At 42.3% G+C, this 14,873-nt stretch overlaps 1 protein-coding gene across 1 annotated transcript; it reads right to left on the reverse strand.

The window, feature by feature from the left end:
• Positions 1–6,840: 6,840 nt before the first annotated feature.
• LOC306786689 (alpha-2,8-sialyltransferase 8F-like) lies at positions 6,841–13,074 on the reverse strand (the record flags this gene model as incomplete). The annotated part of the gene is made up of 7 exons (XM_079281535.1): positions 12,938–13,074; positions 10,156–10,230; positions 9,957–10,031; positions 9,599–9,743; positions 7,599–7,711; positions 7,397–7,489; positions 6,841–7,318 (listed from the first exon to the last, which is right to left on the reverse strand). The coding sequence occupies exons 1-7, from the start codon at positions 13,036–13,038 to the stop codon at positions 6,841–6,843; spliced, it is 1,080 nt and encodes a 359-aa protein (XP_079137661.1). The 5' UTR covers positions 13,039–13,074.
• Between the last annotated feature and the right edge of the window lie 1,799 nt (positions 13,075–14,873).

Here is a 14,873-nt window from a genome sequence, read left to right on the forward strand (position 1 = left end):
ATAATTCAAAAAGTTTAAAGGTTAGAAATATAAAAAGTCATAGCAGAGATGAGCTGATGGAGCTGAACATTTTGATAGTTGAACGGTTTCTGTAGCTTAAAAAATGAAGAAGAAGAAGCGTTGTGACGAAACAGGGGGGGACGGAAGAAATAGTGCTTAACAGCATTCCAACAATAACATCAGTGTCAGTATATCAGGCCACCAGTAAGTCAACCTTCTAACAGTAGCTGACCTTCTATGCCTTCAGGTTAGTTCCTCTTCAGGATAAACTGTTTGTTTGTGAGTTTGTTTGTTTTGGGTGTGTGCTTTGGTGAGTAATCTACTGTTGATCTAAGGGAGTTATAAATGATTTGTACACACGATAGGAAGAATATCAGCAAACAAACAGATTCACTTTTTAGCTGTACTGTATATAATAATCATTATGGTGATTATTTACTTTCAAGGACAACATTTTCTTACTGCAAAATAATGTTTTCTAAGTGTGTTAATTCATATATAAAAAATGTGATAGAACTAGATGATAGTAATAAACCAGCCGATCTGGTTTCTCATTATTTACTGAACAATTATGTTTTGGCAAAATTAGCCCTATTTTTAAAACTGTGCTTCAGCAATCATAAAATAACTGTACAGCGCTTACATCCTGATTGATGAGTTGACAATCAAGCTATTAGGTGTTTGACCAGGTGGCACATATTGGCCAATTGGTCCATGGCTGTGGCTTTTTGATTGGCAGTGTTTTGAAAAGACAAGTGACTTCATGTCAGAGTCCTGTGTCTCATGCAGTGACCTGTGTGCAGTGTGTTACAAAAAGAGTCACTTTGAATTGCAAATTGGATGCAAAGCAGAAATGTGTTCAGAGTTTTGGAGACTTGACCTTAGGTTTTGCTCTCACAGTGTTAGTCTCAGTAATTGTGCTTTATGTGTCATGTTAGTGTGTTAGCATTGAAAACAACTGTAATCACAGAAGTGGATTATGTATTTGCACATTTAGTAATAAGCGCTGACTTTGACTTTTAACTATTTATGAACTGTAATATTTCTAACCTGGTGCTGTGGCTCAGAGTTAAAGCTGGTTGTCTTTCAATCAAAAGATCAGCGGTTGGATCGGATCCTCCAGTCCATGTCCTAAATAACCCGAAATAAATGAATGTGATGAATGGGTGTGAATGACAATGGATCAGGTGGCACCTCTACAAATACAAGTCTATTTACCATTATGAACCATGTATAACCTGTTTATGACTTTGTCAAGGTACTTTTCAGGTTGTTCACATATTAAACATGACCTCTTAATTCATCTACATTTCAACAACAAATACGTTTCTTTTGTGGTTCTCATAAACTCAGTGTTTTCCTCTGAGTCTGTTGAAGGAAACCAGGTATCAGGCATCAATAAACGAGCTCAAATGGTCAGGATGGGTAATTAATCAGGTTGTTTTTCTCCTCTGTGAGTTCATCTTGGCCTTGAGGTAAATTGAGGGTTTGTCACTCAGCACCATTAGTGCCCTGGAGGTCATGCAAACAGTTTCTGGAAGAAGTTTATCAGTTAAAATTTGAAGGTTACAAATTCTATATCATAATTGTTATTGTCACGCATCAGCATTCTTCATCTTTCGTTGATTATCTGTACGAGCACCAGTAAGTTACAAATGATGTGCACACAATAAGAAGAATTGCAACACACAAACGACTCCTCCGGAAAAAAACAACGACCCTAAAGCTTCCTGATAAAATATTAAAATAACCATTGACTCTTACTTCCTCATATGAACCATGTCTAACCTGTTCATGCCTTTGTCATTTGTTCTCGTCTTTCTGTTGCAGCAACTGTTAATCTCACCAAACCATGTGATCTCTGTCAGTGCAGGGAGGGGACAGTTAGTATAAAAGAGTCCAAAGTACCCAGAGCACCAGAGGAGTGGAATACATAGAGTTCAAAAGTGAAAAACTAAATGTAAGATTGTTCAATAATACTTGCATACTGTGGAGATAAATCAAAACATCTGTTCAGCAAAACATAGACTCTACTGCCCTCTGGTGTTCACAGCAAGAACAACTTATAGTGGGTTATTATGGGTGTCCACATGCATGCACAACAAACACAACTGATTGCGTTATTTTATTTTATCAAGCAATGATTGATAAAGCACAAATTCCTAAAGATATTAAAACACAAGCGTCACAGCCGTATCAGATACAGTCATACTCATGGTAAAATACATTCTGCAAAATGTGCACTAGCAGTACAATAAATGTGGGCGCAGGCTCGTGTCACAGTCAAATTGAAAGATTTTGTATTTCAGCCTTCTATCCTTTGAGCTTTGCAGTGAGTTTCAGCTCATTCTTCATCTGTCCGACCACAACTCTACTGCTGTGGTTCACTCTCAGCGCTCTCAGAGCATCATCTTCGGCTGCAGCAGGCAGCTGTTTTCAGATAAATAGCTCTTGAAACCCACTGCACACTACCTGCTCAGCACTAAACCGCAGACAGACAGTTAGCCAAACATTTTGGACCCGGTTCAAAACACCGTAAAGGCACGTACACACAAGAGGCAGTGTTATGAAAATATCAATCTTTTATTGGTACAAATATAAGGTGTAACCAGTGACAGCTGGTTTGGCGGGCAGGAGGAGTTCACAGACCGTGTGCCAAGAAAAGCATCACAAACAACGTAAAGCAAAAGAAAAGAAACAAAAGACAGAGGCAGCGTCCCACTAACCAGAAGAGAAATGAATAGAGTTATCTGGACTTTGACCTCAGCTGTATCAAACTCTACATCTCACACAAGACCAAATAGTTTTTGAAGCAAAGCAGGCTAACAGGACTGGGGCAGCAATAAGAGTGCAGTGCAGGCAGGTGCAGATTCAGAAACAGGTACAAGTTCCAGGTAACAGGCTACAGGATACAGGGTATAGGATTCAAAGGTTGGAGAGCAACATTGATAACTTGGCGGGGAATGAGTGGAAATGACTCGGGGAATGAGAGAATGGCAATGGAGGAGTGAGAATTTGGCTGAAGGGGCAAAGAGGCAGAATGGAGAAAAAAGCAGTACTATAATGATCTGGTAAAGTGGAAGTGAGATTTCTTAAACTGTTGAGTCTCAGGAAGTGAGCATCACATCACGATATGACCACAGACTTAAAGTATGCCGTGAATCATTTTCATGAAGTTGACTGACAACAACTATGCAAGTTTAAAGCTGCTGGTGTGCTTCATGAGAGCTTGTGGGATTCAGGATGTTTATGAAACAATCAAAGATATTCGACAAGCATTCGAGCATTCCAGGATATGTCACATTCAGTTTGATGTTTTCATCAGGCGGCAACCTCTAGGTCTGAAAGTGAAGTCAATGTGGAAGTGCCTTAAACTTGCATTCTTTCTGTTAGGAAAGCCATCGGGAGGCGACTCCTCTGGTTGCTAAAAGAAGTCAGATTGTATAGAAGTCTATGAGAAAATACTTGATTTATTACCTCAGTAAACATTGTAAACTTTAGTTTATGGTCTCAATCACAAGTTTCTAGTCTTCTTCAATACAGCATGCCATTCATTTGGTAAATCATGGTCCCATTTAGAGTAAAACAGACCATAAAGCAGGGTATGCTTTAGGGTGTGGCTACCTTGTGATAGACAGGTTGCTACCAAGGTGTCGTCAGGTCTGTGTTTTCAGTTTACAACTATAACCCTTTCACAAAAGTTAAGATTAACATTTTGATCAATACCATAGTCCACAAACCAATGGGTAAGGTCATGTGGACCACAATAACTTATAATATACAGTGTCACACTGTTAATACCCTAAGGTTTACCAAGGGCACCCATTTGAACTAGGAATCTCTTGATCTGCAGTCAAGATCATATAAAAAAATGTATACCACCTAAGAAGTTTCACTGATAATGCGGCGTGCAGGTTCATAGTTACCTTCATATTTGCCAAAAGTCAAATTGTATTTCAAATGTAAGGCTGTTTTTATACCTTTTTAGATCCCAAGAGATAATAGAAAGTCCAAGACTCGGATGCGACTCCGGCAGAGAAGGAAGGAGCCTTGATCTTGTACTTTGCAAATGAGAGCCAGCTATATTCCCCTCCCCTAAAATGGCTCTTTCACACAGTATATCAGTATAATTGTTGTTGTTTTTTGTAACACATTTCCCGTTGGTGCTGATTCCAGGAGCATCCGTTCTCAAACTAAATATGGGACACGTGTGCTGTTGTTGGGAACGGTGGGATCCTGACCAACAGCAGCTGTGGAAAGATTGATTCTCTTTTTTTTAGACCTTACATAGCTCGTGTAAGACATATGGCGGTGTAGTGCATTTGCAAATACATGAATCTATAATATTTCTGTTTATTATTAAGCCGAATATTTTTCCATATTTGATGCAGCAGGCACATCAGCGGCCTATTCATTTCTGCACTTCACTAAGTTTCTTCTATGTGTCCTGCTGCATGGCATCCCACAGTTACGGACCAAAGATACAAACATCTGGATGATGCTTTTACGGGGAGACAAAAGAGAACGGGGCAACACAAATATATTACCTTGCCACGGGGTAACTCTGTTGACCTGGATAGCTGACATCCCTTCTTTCCCCTAAAAAAGAAGAACGTCTGAGTCACATAACCTAGAATAGTTTGGGAAATGTGAGGCCAAGCTGCCAGTCAGACTCTGGGCATATCGCCTCAAAATGCCCCTTCCTCACTCGTTAGGTGCTCCCTCCTTTGACAGGAAGTCGCCCTCTAGTGGCTCCTGCTGGCTCTAACTGCAAAGCATCACCAGCCACCTGTCATCCATTGCACTACAGTTTTTGTCTTTCTCTACAACAAAACACAGTAAATACTTGAGTTGAGAAAATTTGTTCAATGGGAATAAATTCAATGAGGGCTGATTGGCCTCCAGGGTAGGACACTGTCACTGATTGGGAAACTCAATAAATCACCCGTGGCTTATTGGGAGGGAGTGGCGTCAGTGTCAATCGCTGCTCTGGGGAGCAGCTGACTGAAATACTGCTGGTGATGGATGACTGTCTGCTGCAGGCTGGCTTGTTGAACAGACATGTGGAGCCAAGTGGTGAACAGACCAATCAGAAAGACTGTCACGACTCTGGGGCTTTCTCCGTGTTTTCCCTATGTCTTTCCCGCTCTCTGTCGATTCCATGTTTTGTCTGTCTCCCTGTGTGTGTGTGTGTGTGTGTGTGAGTGAGTGCCAGTGGCTGTGGGCGTGGCAGCTTTCCCCCTCCATCCTGCTCCTGCTGGCTGATTGAACACACCTGCATCTCATCACTCATCAGGCTCTGATATCAAGAAACAGAGATCCAAAATCCACTTGTCCAAAATATACACAGTGCCAAAAATATAAAGGTACGGATACTGGGTGTTAGTGTTACATCCTACTGAGAGCGCCTATGGTGTAGCCGTACAAGACTCTCAGAAAGACAATGATTCCAAAATCCTAACGACTCAGCTTTGGGGTGCGATAAAAGGTATTTTTCTGGCACTTCTGTGGGACACTAAAACCCACGAAGATTGGTCGAACTACCGACGGAGTTACCACCGTGTTAGGTGCGAGCCTGCCCCGCTTTCCCGGGGCAGGATCCGCTCACGCTACAAGTCCATCTCTCAACATGATCCAGTTGAGTGGTAAAGTTTGATTTCCACAGGAAGTCGTACTGGAGAGAAGTTATCCTTTTGTTCGTTTAGTTTCTTTGTGGACTTCACAATCGTTGTGCAGAACAAAATAAGCATTGATAACAAAAGGAAAGTCCTCGACTTCAAACGTCCGCTCCGTTCCTTGCCAACCTTCAACTGTGTGTCAGGGCCAGCAGGCACAGTGACAGGACAGGTCAATTTAACTTCAGTAGACTCATTTCCAACAGAGTTAGTGGACAGCTTATCTAGAGGCAACTCAGAAGTTACAGAAGGATCAGGATCAGCCTCTAGACTGTCAACAGGTGGAGCCACTTCAGATAAATTCACCACATCTTCATACTTTCTTGACTGGGCACGAGTTACAATGCAAGCAGTAAGGACTTTAGGCAACCGAGATGACAGATCAGCACTCTGGTAATTGTCAACTACGGAGCCTGTTGGTCTATCCACTACAATGGGAGACTACACATCCCCCGAAAAAGGGGGCGCTCGGGCTGAAGTGGTTGTATGAGTAAACACTTAATTCATCATTTGTAAAGCATTGTTCCTACATTAACACTCATTAGTATACAATTTACAACGTTTTATTCTTGATTTATAAGCTAATCTATTATGTGTTTCTATCATGAATTATCACAGCATAAAAGAGGACAAAAGCTAAGATCCCCTGATAAAAAAACGTGTTGCAAATGCAAAAGCGCCCATGGTCATTACATTACATTACAGTCATTTAGCAGACGCTTTTATCCGAAGCGACTTACAATAAGTGTATTCAACATAGGTATTCAAGAGAACTACTCGTCACCAGAAGTCATAAGTGCATTTCCTTTTTGAAACAACCATCTAAGAGCATAAACCAGAGAAAACGTACAGTGCAGAAACAAACAAATACAAGAAGTGCAACAAACAAATACGAATACAATAAGTGCAACAAACTAGTATGGATACAATAAGTGCTAAGTGGTCAGTTATATAACTGTCATTAGTAATTGATTAACACAAGACACTACAGTGTAAACCCCAAAACATGTCTCACAAAGGATTCCTATTCAAATCAAAATAACCCCCTTCAGACTCCAGCTGGAAAAACATTTTCTTCTTTTAGCCAAAAGAGATCTTGCAATTCATTCAAAAGGCAAACAAGGCACTTTGCTCCTATCCTGTCAGCTGCCCCGGGGTCTGGGAATTACTTTTCACCTGGTCGACAATCTCCCAGGTGAAGCCTGAGCACCCCCTGACTGTGCAGCCGCAACAAGATGTCAAACTCAGTCGGCATGGAGTGAAAGTTCTTTTGAGTTTGTCTGTCATCGTAGTAGTGGTTAGCCAAGGCATAGAGTCCATAGGGGTGATTGCTGAAGGGCCAGAACCCATACAGATGCACATTGGCACAATGTTCCAGTGCCAGAGTAGCCATCATTATTCCGGTGCTGGGCCGTACTGCTTTCAGGCCTTGGGAGCGCCAGAAGAGGGCCAGACTCTGGAGGTACTCAGGGTTGAAGAAGACGGGCCGGATGGGGCTTTCAAAGTCCTCAATGCTGTAGACGGCCCGCATGCAAAGGGGAGTGCAGAAGCCGAAGGAGAAGGCGGGAAGGAGCAGCAGGGAGCTGCCATAGCGACGCAGACTCTCCACAAACGGACGGCGACGCCCCATCAGAGACCCATACCTGAAAATAAACAGCAGATATCAAGCAACATGACAAAAGGGAACATTTAAAGGGGCAGTGATTCATCCTTTCGCTCACTTCTCGAAGAGGATGGTTGGATTTGCTGTCACAAGGTCTGTCTTGATGCCCACATCCTTCCCATAGCCTTCATTCAAGGGAGGTAGGTTGCACCTGAACAAGCAACAAAGAAGATGTAGGAATTGTTATATATAGAATTCCCACAGAGATGAGTTTAATTCTGTTGGTTAAGATTGTCCACTACACTGGACACCTTTCTCACCTCATAACAAACTGAGCTGAATCGATCATCTTTCCACAGCTGCTGTTGGTGAGGATCCCACCGTTCCCAACAACAGCACACGTGTCCCATATTTTGTTTGACAACGGATGCTGCTGGAATCAGCACCAACGGGAAATGTGTTACAAAAAACAACAACAATTATACTGATATACTGTGTGAAAGAGCCATTTTAGGGGAGGGGAATATAGCTGGCTCTCATTTGCAAAGTACAAGATCAAGGCTCCTTCCTTCTCTGCCGGAGTCGCATCCGAGTCTTGGACTTTCTATTATCTCTTGGGATCTAAAAAGGTATAAAAACAGCCTTACATTTGAAATACAATTTGACTTTTGGCAAATATGAAGGCAACTATGAACCTGCACGCCGCATTATCAGTGAAACGTCTTAGGTGGTATACATTTTTTTATATGATCTTGACTGCAGATCAAGAGATTCCTAGTTCAAATGGGTGCCCTTGGTAAACCTTAGGGTATTAACAGTGTGACACTGTATATTATAAGTTATTGTGGTCCACATGGTCTAAATGGGACCATGATTTACCAAATGAATGTCATGCTGTATTGAAGAAGACTAGAAACTTGTGATTGAGACCATAAACTAAAGTTTACAATGTTTACTGAGGTAATAAATCAAGTATTTTCTCATAGACTTCTATACAATCTGACTTCTTTTAGCAACCAGAGGAGTCGCCTCCCGATGGCTTTCCTAATAGAAAGAATGCAAGTTTAAGGCACTTCCACATTGACTTCACTTTCAGACCTAGAGGTTGCCGCCTGATGAAAACATCAAACTGAATGTGACATATCCTGGAATGCTCGAATGCTTGTCGAATATCTTTGATTGTTTCATAAACATCCTGAATCCCACAAGCTCTCATGAAGCACACCAGCAGCTTTAAACTTGCATAGTTGTTGTCAGTCAACTTCATGAAAATGATTCACGGCATACTTTAAGTCTGTGGTCATATCGTGATGTGATGCTCACTTCCTGAGACTCAACAATTAAAGAAATCTCACTTCCACTTTACCAGATCATTATAGTACTGCTCTTTTCTCCATTCTGCCTCTTTGCCCCTTCAGCCAAATTCTCACTCCTCCATTGCCATTCTCTCATTCCTCGAGTCATTTCCACTCATTCCCCGCCAAGTTATCAATGTTGCTCTCCAACCTTTGAATCCTATACCCTGTATCCTGTAGCCTGTTACCTGGAACTTGTACCTGTTTCTGAATCTGCACCTGCCTGCACTGCACTCTTATTGCTGCCCCAGTCCTGTTAGCCTGCTTTGCTTCAAAAACTATTTTGTCTTGTGTGAGATGTAGAGTTTGATATAGCTGAGGTCAAAGTCCAGATAACTCTATTCATTTCTCTTCTGGTTAGTGGGACGCTGCCTCTGTCTTTTGTTTCTTTTCTTTTGCTTTACGTTGTTTGTGATGCTTTTCTTGGCACACGGTCTGTGAACTCCTCCTGCCCGCTAAACCAGCTGTCACTGGTTACACCTTATATTTGTACCAATAAAAGATTGATATATTTCATAACACTGCCTCTTGTGTGTACGTGCCTTTACGGTGTTTTGAACCGGGTCCAAAATGTGCTTACTGGTCACGGCAAATTTTTAAAAAGTGCAGAACCCAGCAGTTGTGTGTGTGTCAAAGAGCCAACATGTGAGTCGACACATGACCTTTGGCAGAACTTTCAAGTGCAAAGCAGTGAAATAATGTCTGTGGTAAATCATTTGAGGAATCAAAGACACCACAGAAATGTAATGTTTCTGTATTGTAATTATGACCCAGACGAACAACGACTTGATGCACTGCAACAGGCTTTTATTCCGAGCTTCATATACACGCTGTTCATGCGGTATTGCTGACTGACTGTGTATATCCTGTTCCGCCCAACAGGTGGCGGGGTTCTACTGTGAACATCACAAGAAGCAGCAGATGTTGTGGTATATATATATATTCATGAATGACAAGCAACATACCTTTGCAAAGGTGCTGAAAAGCTCCGGGGTCACCTGTAGGGTCCTCTTCTTTTCTCCGTCGTACACAAGCTTTGTTCCCACTGGAGTGTTGGCCTGGGTAATGATGGCCTTGTCAAAACCATGGCACTCGTTTCTCAGCTGAGATCTGAGGAACCACAATGAATTTGTTACGTAACATACAAGACGGTCGGGAATGTTATAGAACAGAAAGCTTCATAATTCTCATCGGCAGTTTGTTTGAAATGTTTTTTCTCATGTATGGATACTAATTATTTCTAACAATTCTGGCAACTATTCAGTTTTTTGATTCTGTGTTTATTTGTAAATTTAAGAACAGAATAATTTCAAAATAAATTACCCTAATCGTTGGTAATTGTCCTCCTGCTTCTTCCAGGTTTGAGAGTAACGCTCTTTAACTTTATTGATGACCTCCCTGTGAAAAACACACATCCAAATATACAGTTAGGTTTGTCCTGTAGCCCTGTAGCACTGATGATCTGATGAAGCGATAAACAAAACAATCCCTTAAGGAGAAGCAGTGACATGTTTGCTCGCACCTGCAGCCTTTACAGAGTTCACCGTTCCAAGGGGGTCTCTGCTTGTGAGGAGGCGGTCTGTGAGGTTCCACATTACTGTGGAGCAAACAACACCGAAACAGGACAGGTGAGTAAAATACTGATGCCAGAGATAATACAGATATAAACCTTACTGTCTCTGAACCCCATTTGCCTTTGCTTTATGTGACCCGGTGATAATCAATGCACAAGACGCAGAATAAACTGGAACCATAGACTACTATACCAAAATAAAGATTGTATTGACAATGCCAGTTAAAAAACATGCAGCTGATTAATAAAATCGTGTTTCTTGACTCACGTGACAAAGCAATCATCCCAAGTTTTAGTCCCTCACCATTCCCGGTCCATCATATCTCACATTTTTATTAGATTTCAGAATAAGTTTATTGGCCAATTCGTGTCTCTTAACAAAGAACATGAAATAAGGCAAGGCAAGGCAAGTTTATTTGTATAGCACATTTCAACAACAAGGTAATTCAAAGTGCTTCACATAAAACCATTAAAAGCATCAAAACATAAGGCAAAAGAAAAGGAGATTTAAAAACAATTAAAGAAACAGTGTAAGAAATAAAATTCAGTAGTAAAATGTAAAGGAGATTTAAAACATACATTGAAACAATAATCGATGTCTCCCTGAGACATTACGCTGCACGCAATCAACCATACACTGCCGCAATTCTGCAATTACTCGCACACAAACCACGTCTGGAAAAGATCTCTGCCGATCTGCGTTTTATAGTGTACGCCTTGCACGAACTCGGTCCCGGAGGAAATGGCGACATATTGTGCAGTCCTTTTAAAACCATTAAAAGCATCAAAACATAAGGCAAAAGAAAAGGAGATTTAACAGCAATTAAGAACAGTGTAAGAAATAAAATGCAGTAGTAAAATGCAGAAATGCAGGAAATTGATTAATATATTAATTGAATGTGGTTCAATTAACGGCAGCAGCAAACAGAAAAGTCTTCAATCTTGATTTAAATGAGCTGAGGGTCTCAGCAGACCTGCAGCTTTCTGGGACTTTGTTCCAGATATGTGGAGCAGAAAAACTGAACGCTGCTTCTCCATGTTTAGTTCTGACTCTGGGAACAGAAAGTAGACCGGTCCCAGACGACCTGAGGGGTCGGGATGGTTCATAAGGTAGCAGCAGATCAGAGATGTATTTTGGTCCCAAACCATTCAGTGCTTTGTAAACCAACAGCAGGATTTTAAAGTCAATTCTTTGTTGGACAGGAAGCCAGTGCAAAGACCTCAGAACTGGGGTGATATGATGATGATGATAAATAAGAGGACACACTGCAAAATACTTCAACTTGTCGAGAAGAGTTGAGCTCACGAGAGCTGCCTCGAAAACATGCATACACGATCAGGGGAAAGTCAGGATATAAAAGCACGACGCATATACTCAGAAATCAATAGTTAAAGTGTAATCGAAAGATAAAGTGTATGATCGTTCCATAACGAATGTTTAATACATCGAGTGATTTAACAAATGTAAACCTGATAATAACAATAAGTGTATCTGAGTATAGTGCAGTCTTTGTGTAGAAAGTACGGAGAAAGAGGAAGTAAGCAGGGTGTTGGCTTCAAGGGATGGGGAAATAATGATGGTTGAGAAGAAAAGACACAAAGCACAATAATGATGAAGGATGAGATCAACAAGTATTTTATAAGCAAATGTGTACTAAGTAAACTGATTTAACAAATGTAAAAACTGTGATTGTGATAACTAATCTGTGTTAGAAATGTGTGAGTGTAGGAAAAGGGGAAGTGCAACAGATGTTGAACACCCAGACAGGGAAGTTGGGGTGATTTCCTCATGTACACACACACAAAAGTTAGGTACCTTTCGAAGCACAGGCACCAGATCAATGATGTCATGTTAATCATGGGCTGAGGGACCCCGTGTTGCGGAAGAGGGGGGAGAGACGCGAGAGGCAGCCCAAAAGTGTTATAAAAGAAGTAACTTGCAAACAGCAAACTGGGATTTCTACACGGGCGCCGTCCAAGGGCATCTAAATCTAATGAGTATAATCGAAGAAGAAAATTAAAGAATCAAGTGTAGTGACATTATATGTGAGCTGTATCTTAACCCTTGCAAACTAACTAAATATAACCTGCAATAAATATCTAATCTGCATTTAAAGTAAAATTCTCAAGTGCATTCATTTGCTCAAGTAGTAAAAAGTTTCTCGTGGCGGGAAAAAGTTAAAGACATTGTATGTCTAACAACTGAGTTCTGTAAGGTTATCCTAGCGACCGAATCCACTTAACAACCCCTTACGGTTTTAGAAAGAAGTAATCCTAGCCGTTAAAACCTAACCTGGCATTTACCAAGAGCACGGATCCATAAGAGGGAAGCTGCCATAACCGACGCGACTGGTAGGAGCGCCCGGGGTCAGGACTGGTCTCTCGGCCGAGCGCGCTCAGACCGGAGGAAGCAGGGTAGACGTCGGGAGTAACGGCAGTTAGCGGAGCCAGGCGAGTTCCCTCGCAAGAACACCAGCTCGACAATCTTTTAATAGAGAGCTGAGTCAGTAAGTATCCCCGTATCGGGCCAGAAGTATCCCAGGATCTAACAAACTGCTTCACTCTTTTCTTGGAGTCTTGTAAAACCCCAGCATGCCTCTTTATCTTTTGCCTCCACGAACACACATCCAGCACTCAAAGTGTGTGTGTGTGTGTGTGTGTGTGTGTGTGTGTGTGTGTGTGCGTGCGTGTGAGTGTTGTATAGGTGGTTGTAAAAAGTAATTAGTCTTACTTGTCGTCGAACATGGACCAGATGACAGTGTTAAGCAGGCTCCCCAAAAAGCAGAATGTAATCATAAAAAGGAAGAGTGACTTCAAGGGCTGTCCACTCATGCTTCTTCACTAACTTCACCCACAAATTCCCTCACCATCTGTTCCTACACTCTCTCTCGCACTCAAGAGCTGTTATATTTGTAGGTAAGTCGGTTAAGATCCAAGCACACCGGATACATTCCACCAGTGCCAAAGATAAAGCTCCTCCCAATCAGAGTGACTCCTGATTGAGCGCTCTTTATAACCCATGGCCACTCTATGTGGCTTAACATTATATCTTTAGACATTATATGTGACAGTCTTGTGCATTTTCAACAGTTGTAAAATCAACAGACAATTTACCAAACAATTTTGGACACTTTCCATCTCTTGGAACATACACAGATTGAGTTTGTACTGGAGCAGCAGCAAGGATAGGTATGCTGACACTTGCTGACACTTTTTACACCAGTCTTAGTGATGTTGATAAACACAGACTCACAGACACACGCGCACATACACTCCTCTCCCTCTATCTCGCTGTGTCTCTCATACAGTCATTCAGGTCTTAGGGATCTTTAGAGGTCTTTCCCCCCCCCCCCCCCCCACACACACACACATACACACACACACCATTTTAAAATAAAAGCCCCACAGAATGAATCCGAACTGAAATGCTTGTGATGAGCCTGTCATTTAATAACCGGTTTGTGTTTATCTAACATTATGATCCTGTCTCCTCTCCCCTTCTCCCCCACACCCCATTTCAAAATAAAAGCAAAATGAAACAAAAGAATGTCATCACGCCGACTTGTTCGCTTCCTTGTGTACACTCATGTAGTACAACAAGCATGTAGTTTGTTGAAAACGTTTTAGGCGTTTTACTTTCTGGTAACAATCCATTGTCTTCTTGTACAGGGAGGGATCCAGTGGATGCCAACTTCCTGGCTCGCCTAAAAAGATGTTTTCGAAGCTGTCAGGATCCAGGATCCCTGTCTGACCTGTTCGGTGTTACCTCTGTTTCCCCTGATCTCCTCTCCTCATGTGTTCTGTCATTCCCCCATTTGTTATTGTGTGCCATGTGCTCTCTGTTTGTCCTCTGCCTCCAGACGCCTCCCATGGCCACACCCTTGAGTGTGCACAGCTGAGGACACTCCAGCCGATCACCTCCTGCTGCCTGACACACCAGACTCAGGGCCCACTAATGAGTCTCCTGTCTCTATATAAACTCTGGCCCTGCAGTCTGGGGTTGTCAGGTCGTACCGTCTTTCACCCGCTGAAACCCCGTGGCATCCTCTGCCCTCCTTGTGTGTACGGATTACATGCCGCCGCTCTGCCCTCCTTGTGTGACCAGGGGCGGACTGGGGGGAAAAAGTGGCCCGGGAGTTACTGTCAGACCGGCCCACTCAATACACGGCACGCTGCCCACTCAATGCACGGTTTTTGCAGCAGCTCACTCTTTTCTGCAACACCGTCTATGATTTTCTCACTGTCCAGCATCTGCAAAACATCTGTCTGAGTAGCCATCAACATAAAAGCCTCCAGGTGCTGTTGAGAGAGCGAGCTCCTGAGCCTGTTTTTGATATATTTCAGCGTCGAAAAGCTTCGCTCGCATGCTACCTGTGTGACAGAGAGGATAATCAGGAACCTGTATGCAAGGCCTATGATGTGGTATGCATCTGTCAGGAGGTTGTACTGCTTCAGAACTCGGTAGCAACAGATTGGACAGTCCTTGCAAGATGAGCACTTTTTGTAAACCATCTCTGCCTCATCTTCAGCCTCATCTTCAGCATCCTCCGGCCGGCTTCTGTTGTCTTGGTTGTGTACTCCTCAAATACTGATGCATTCAGCCTATCCCACTGTCGTGCCAGACGTTTGAGCTCGCTTTGTAACTCGCATAGTCAAATCAACGTAAT

Source organism: Melanostigma gelatinosum (genome assembly GCF_949748355.1).
Source record: "Melanostigma gelatinosum genome assembly, chromosome: 13".
NCBI lineage: Eukaryota > Metazoa > Chordata > Actinopteri > Perciformes > Zoarcidae > Melanostigma > Melanostigma gelatinosum.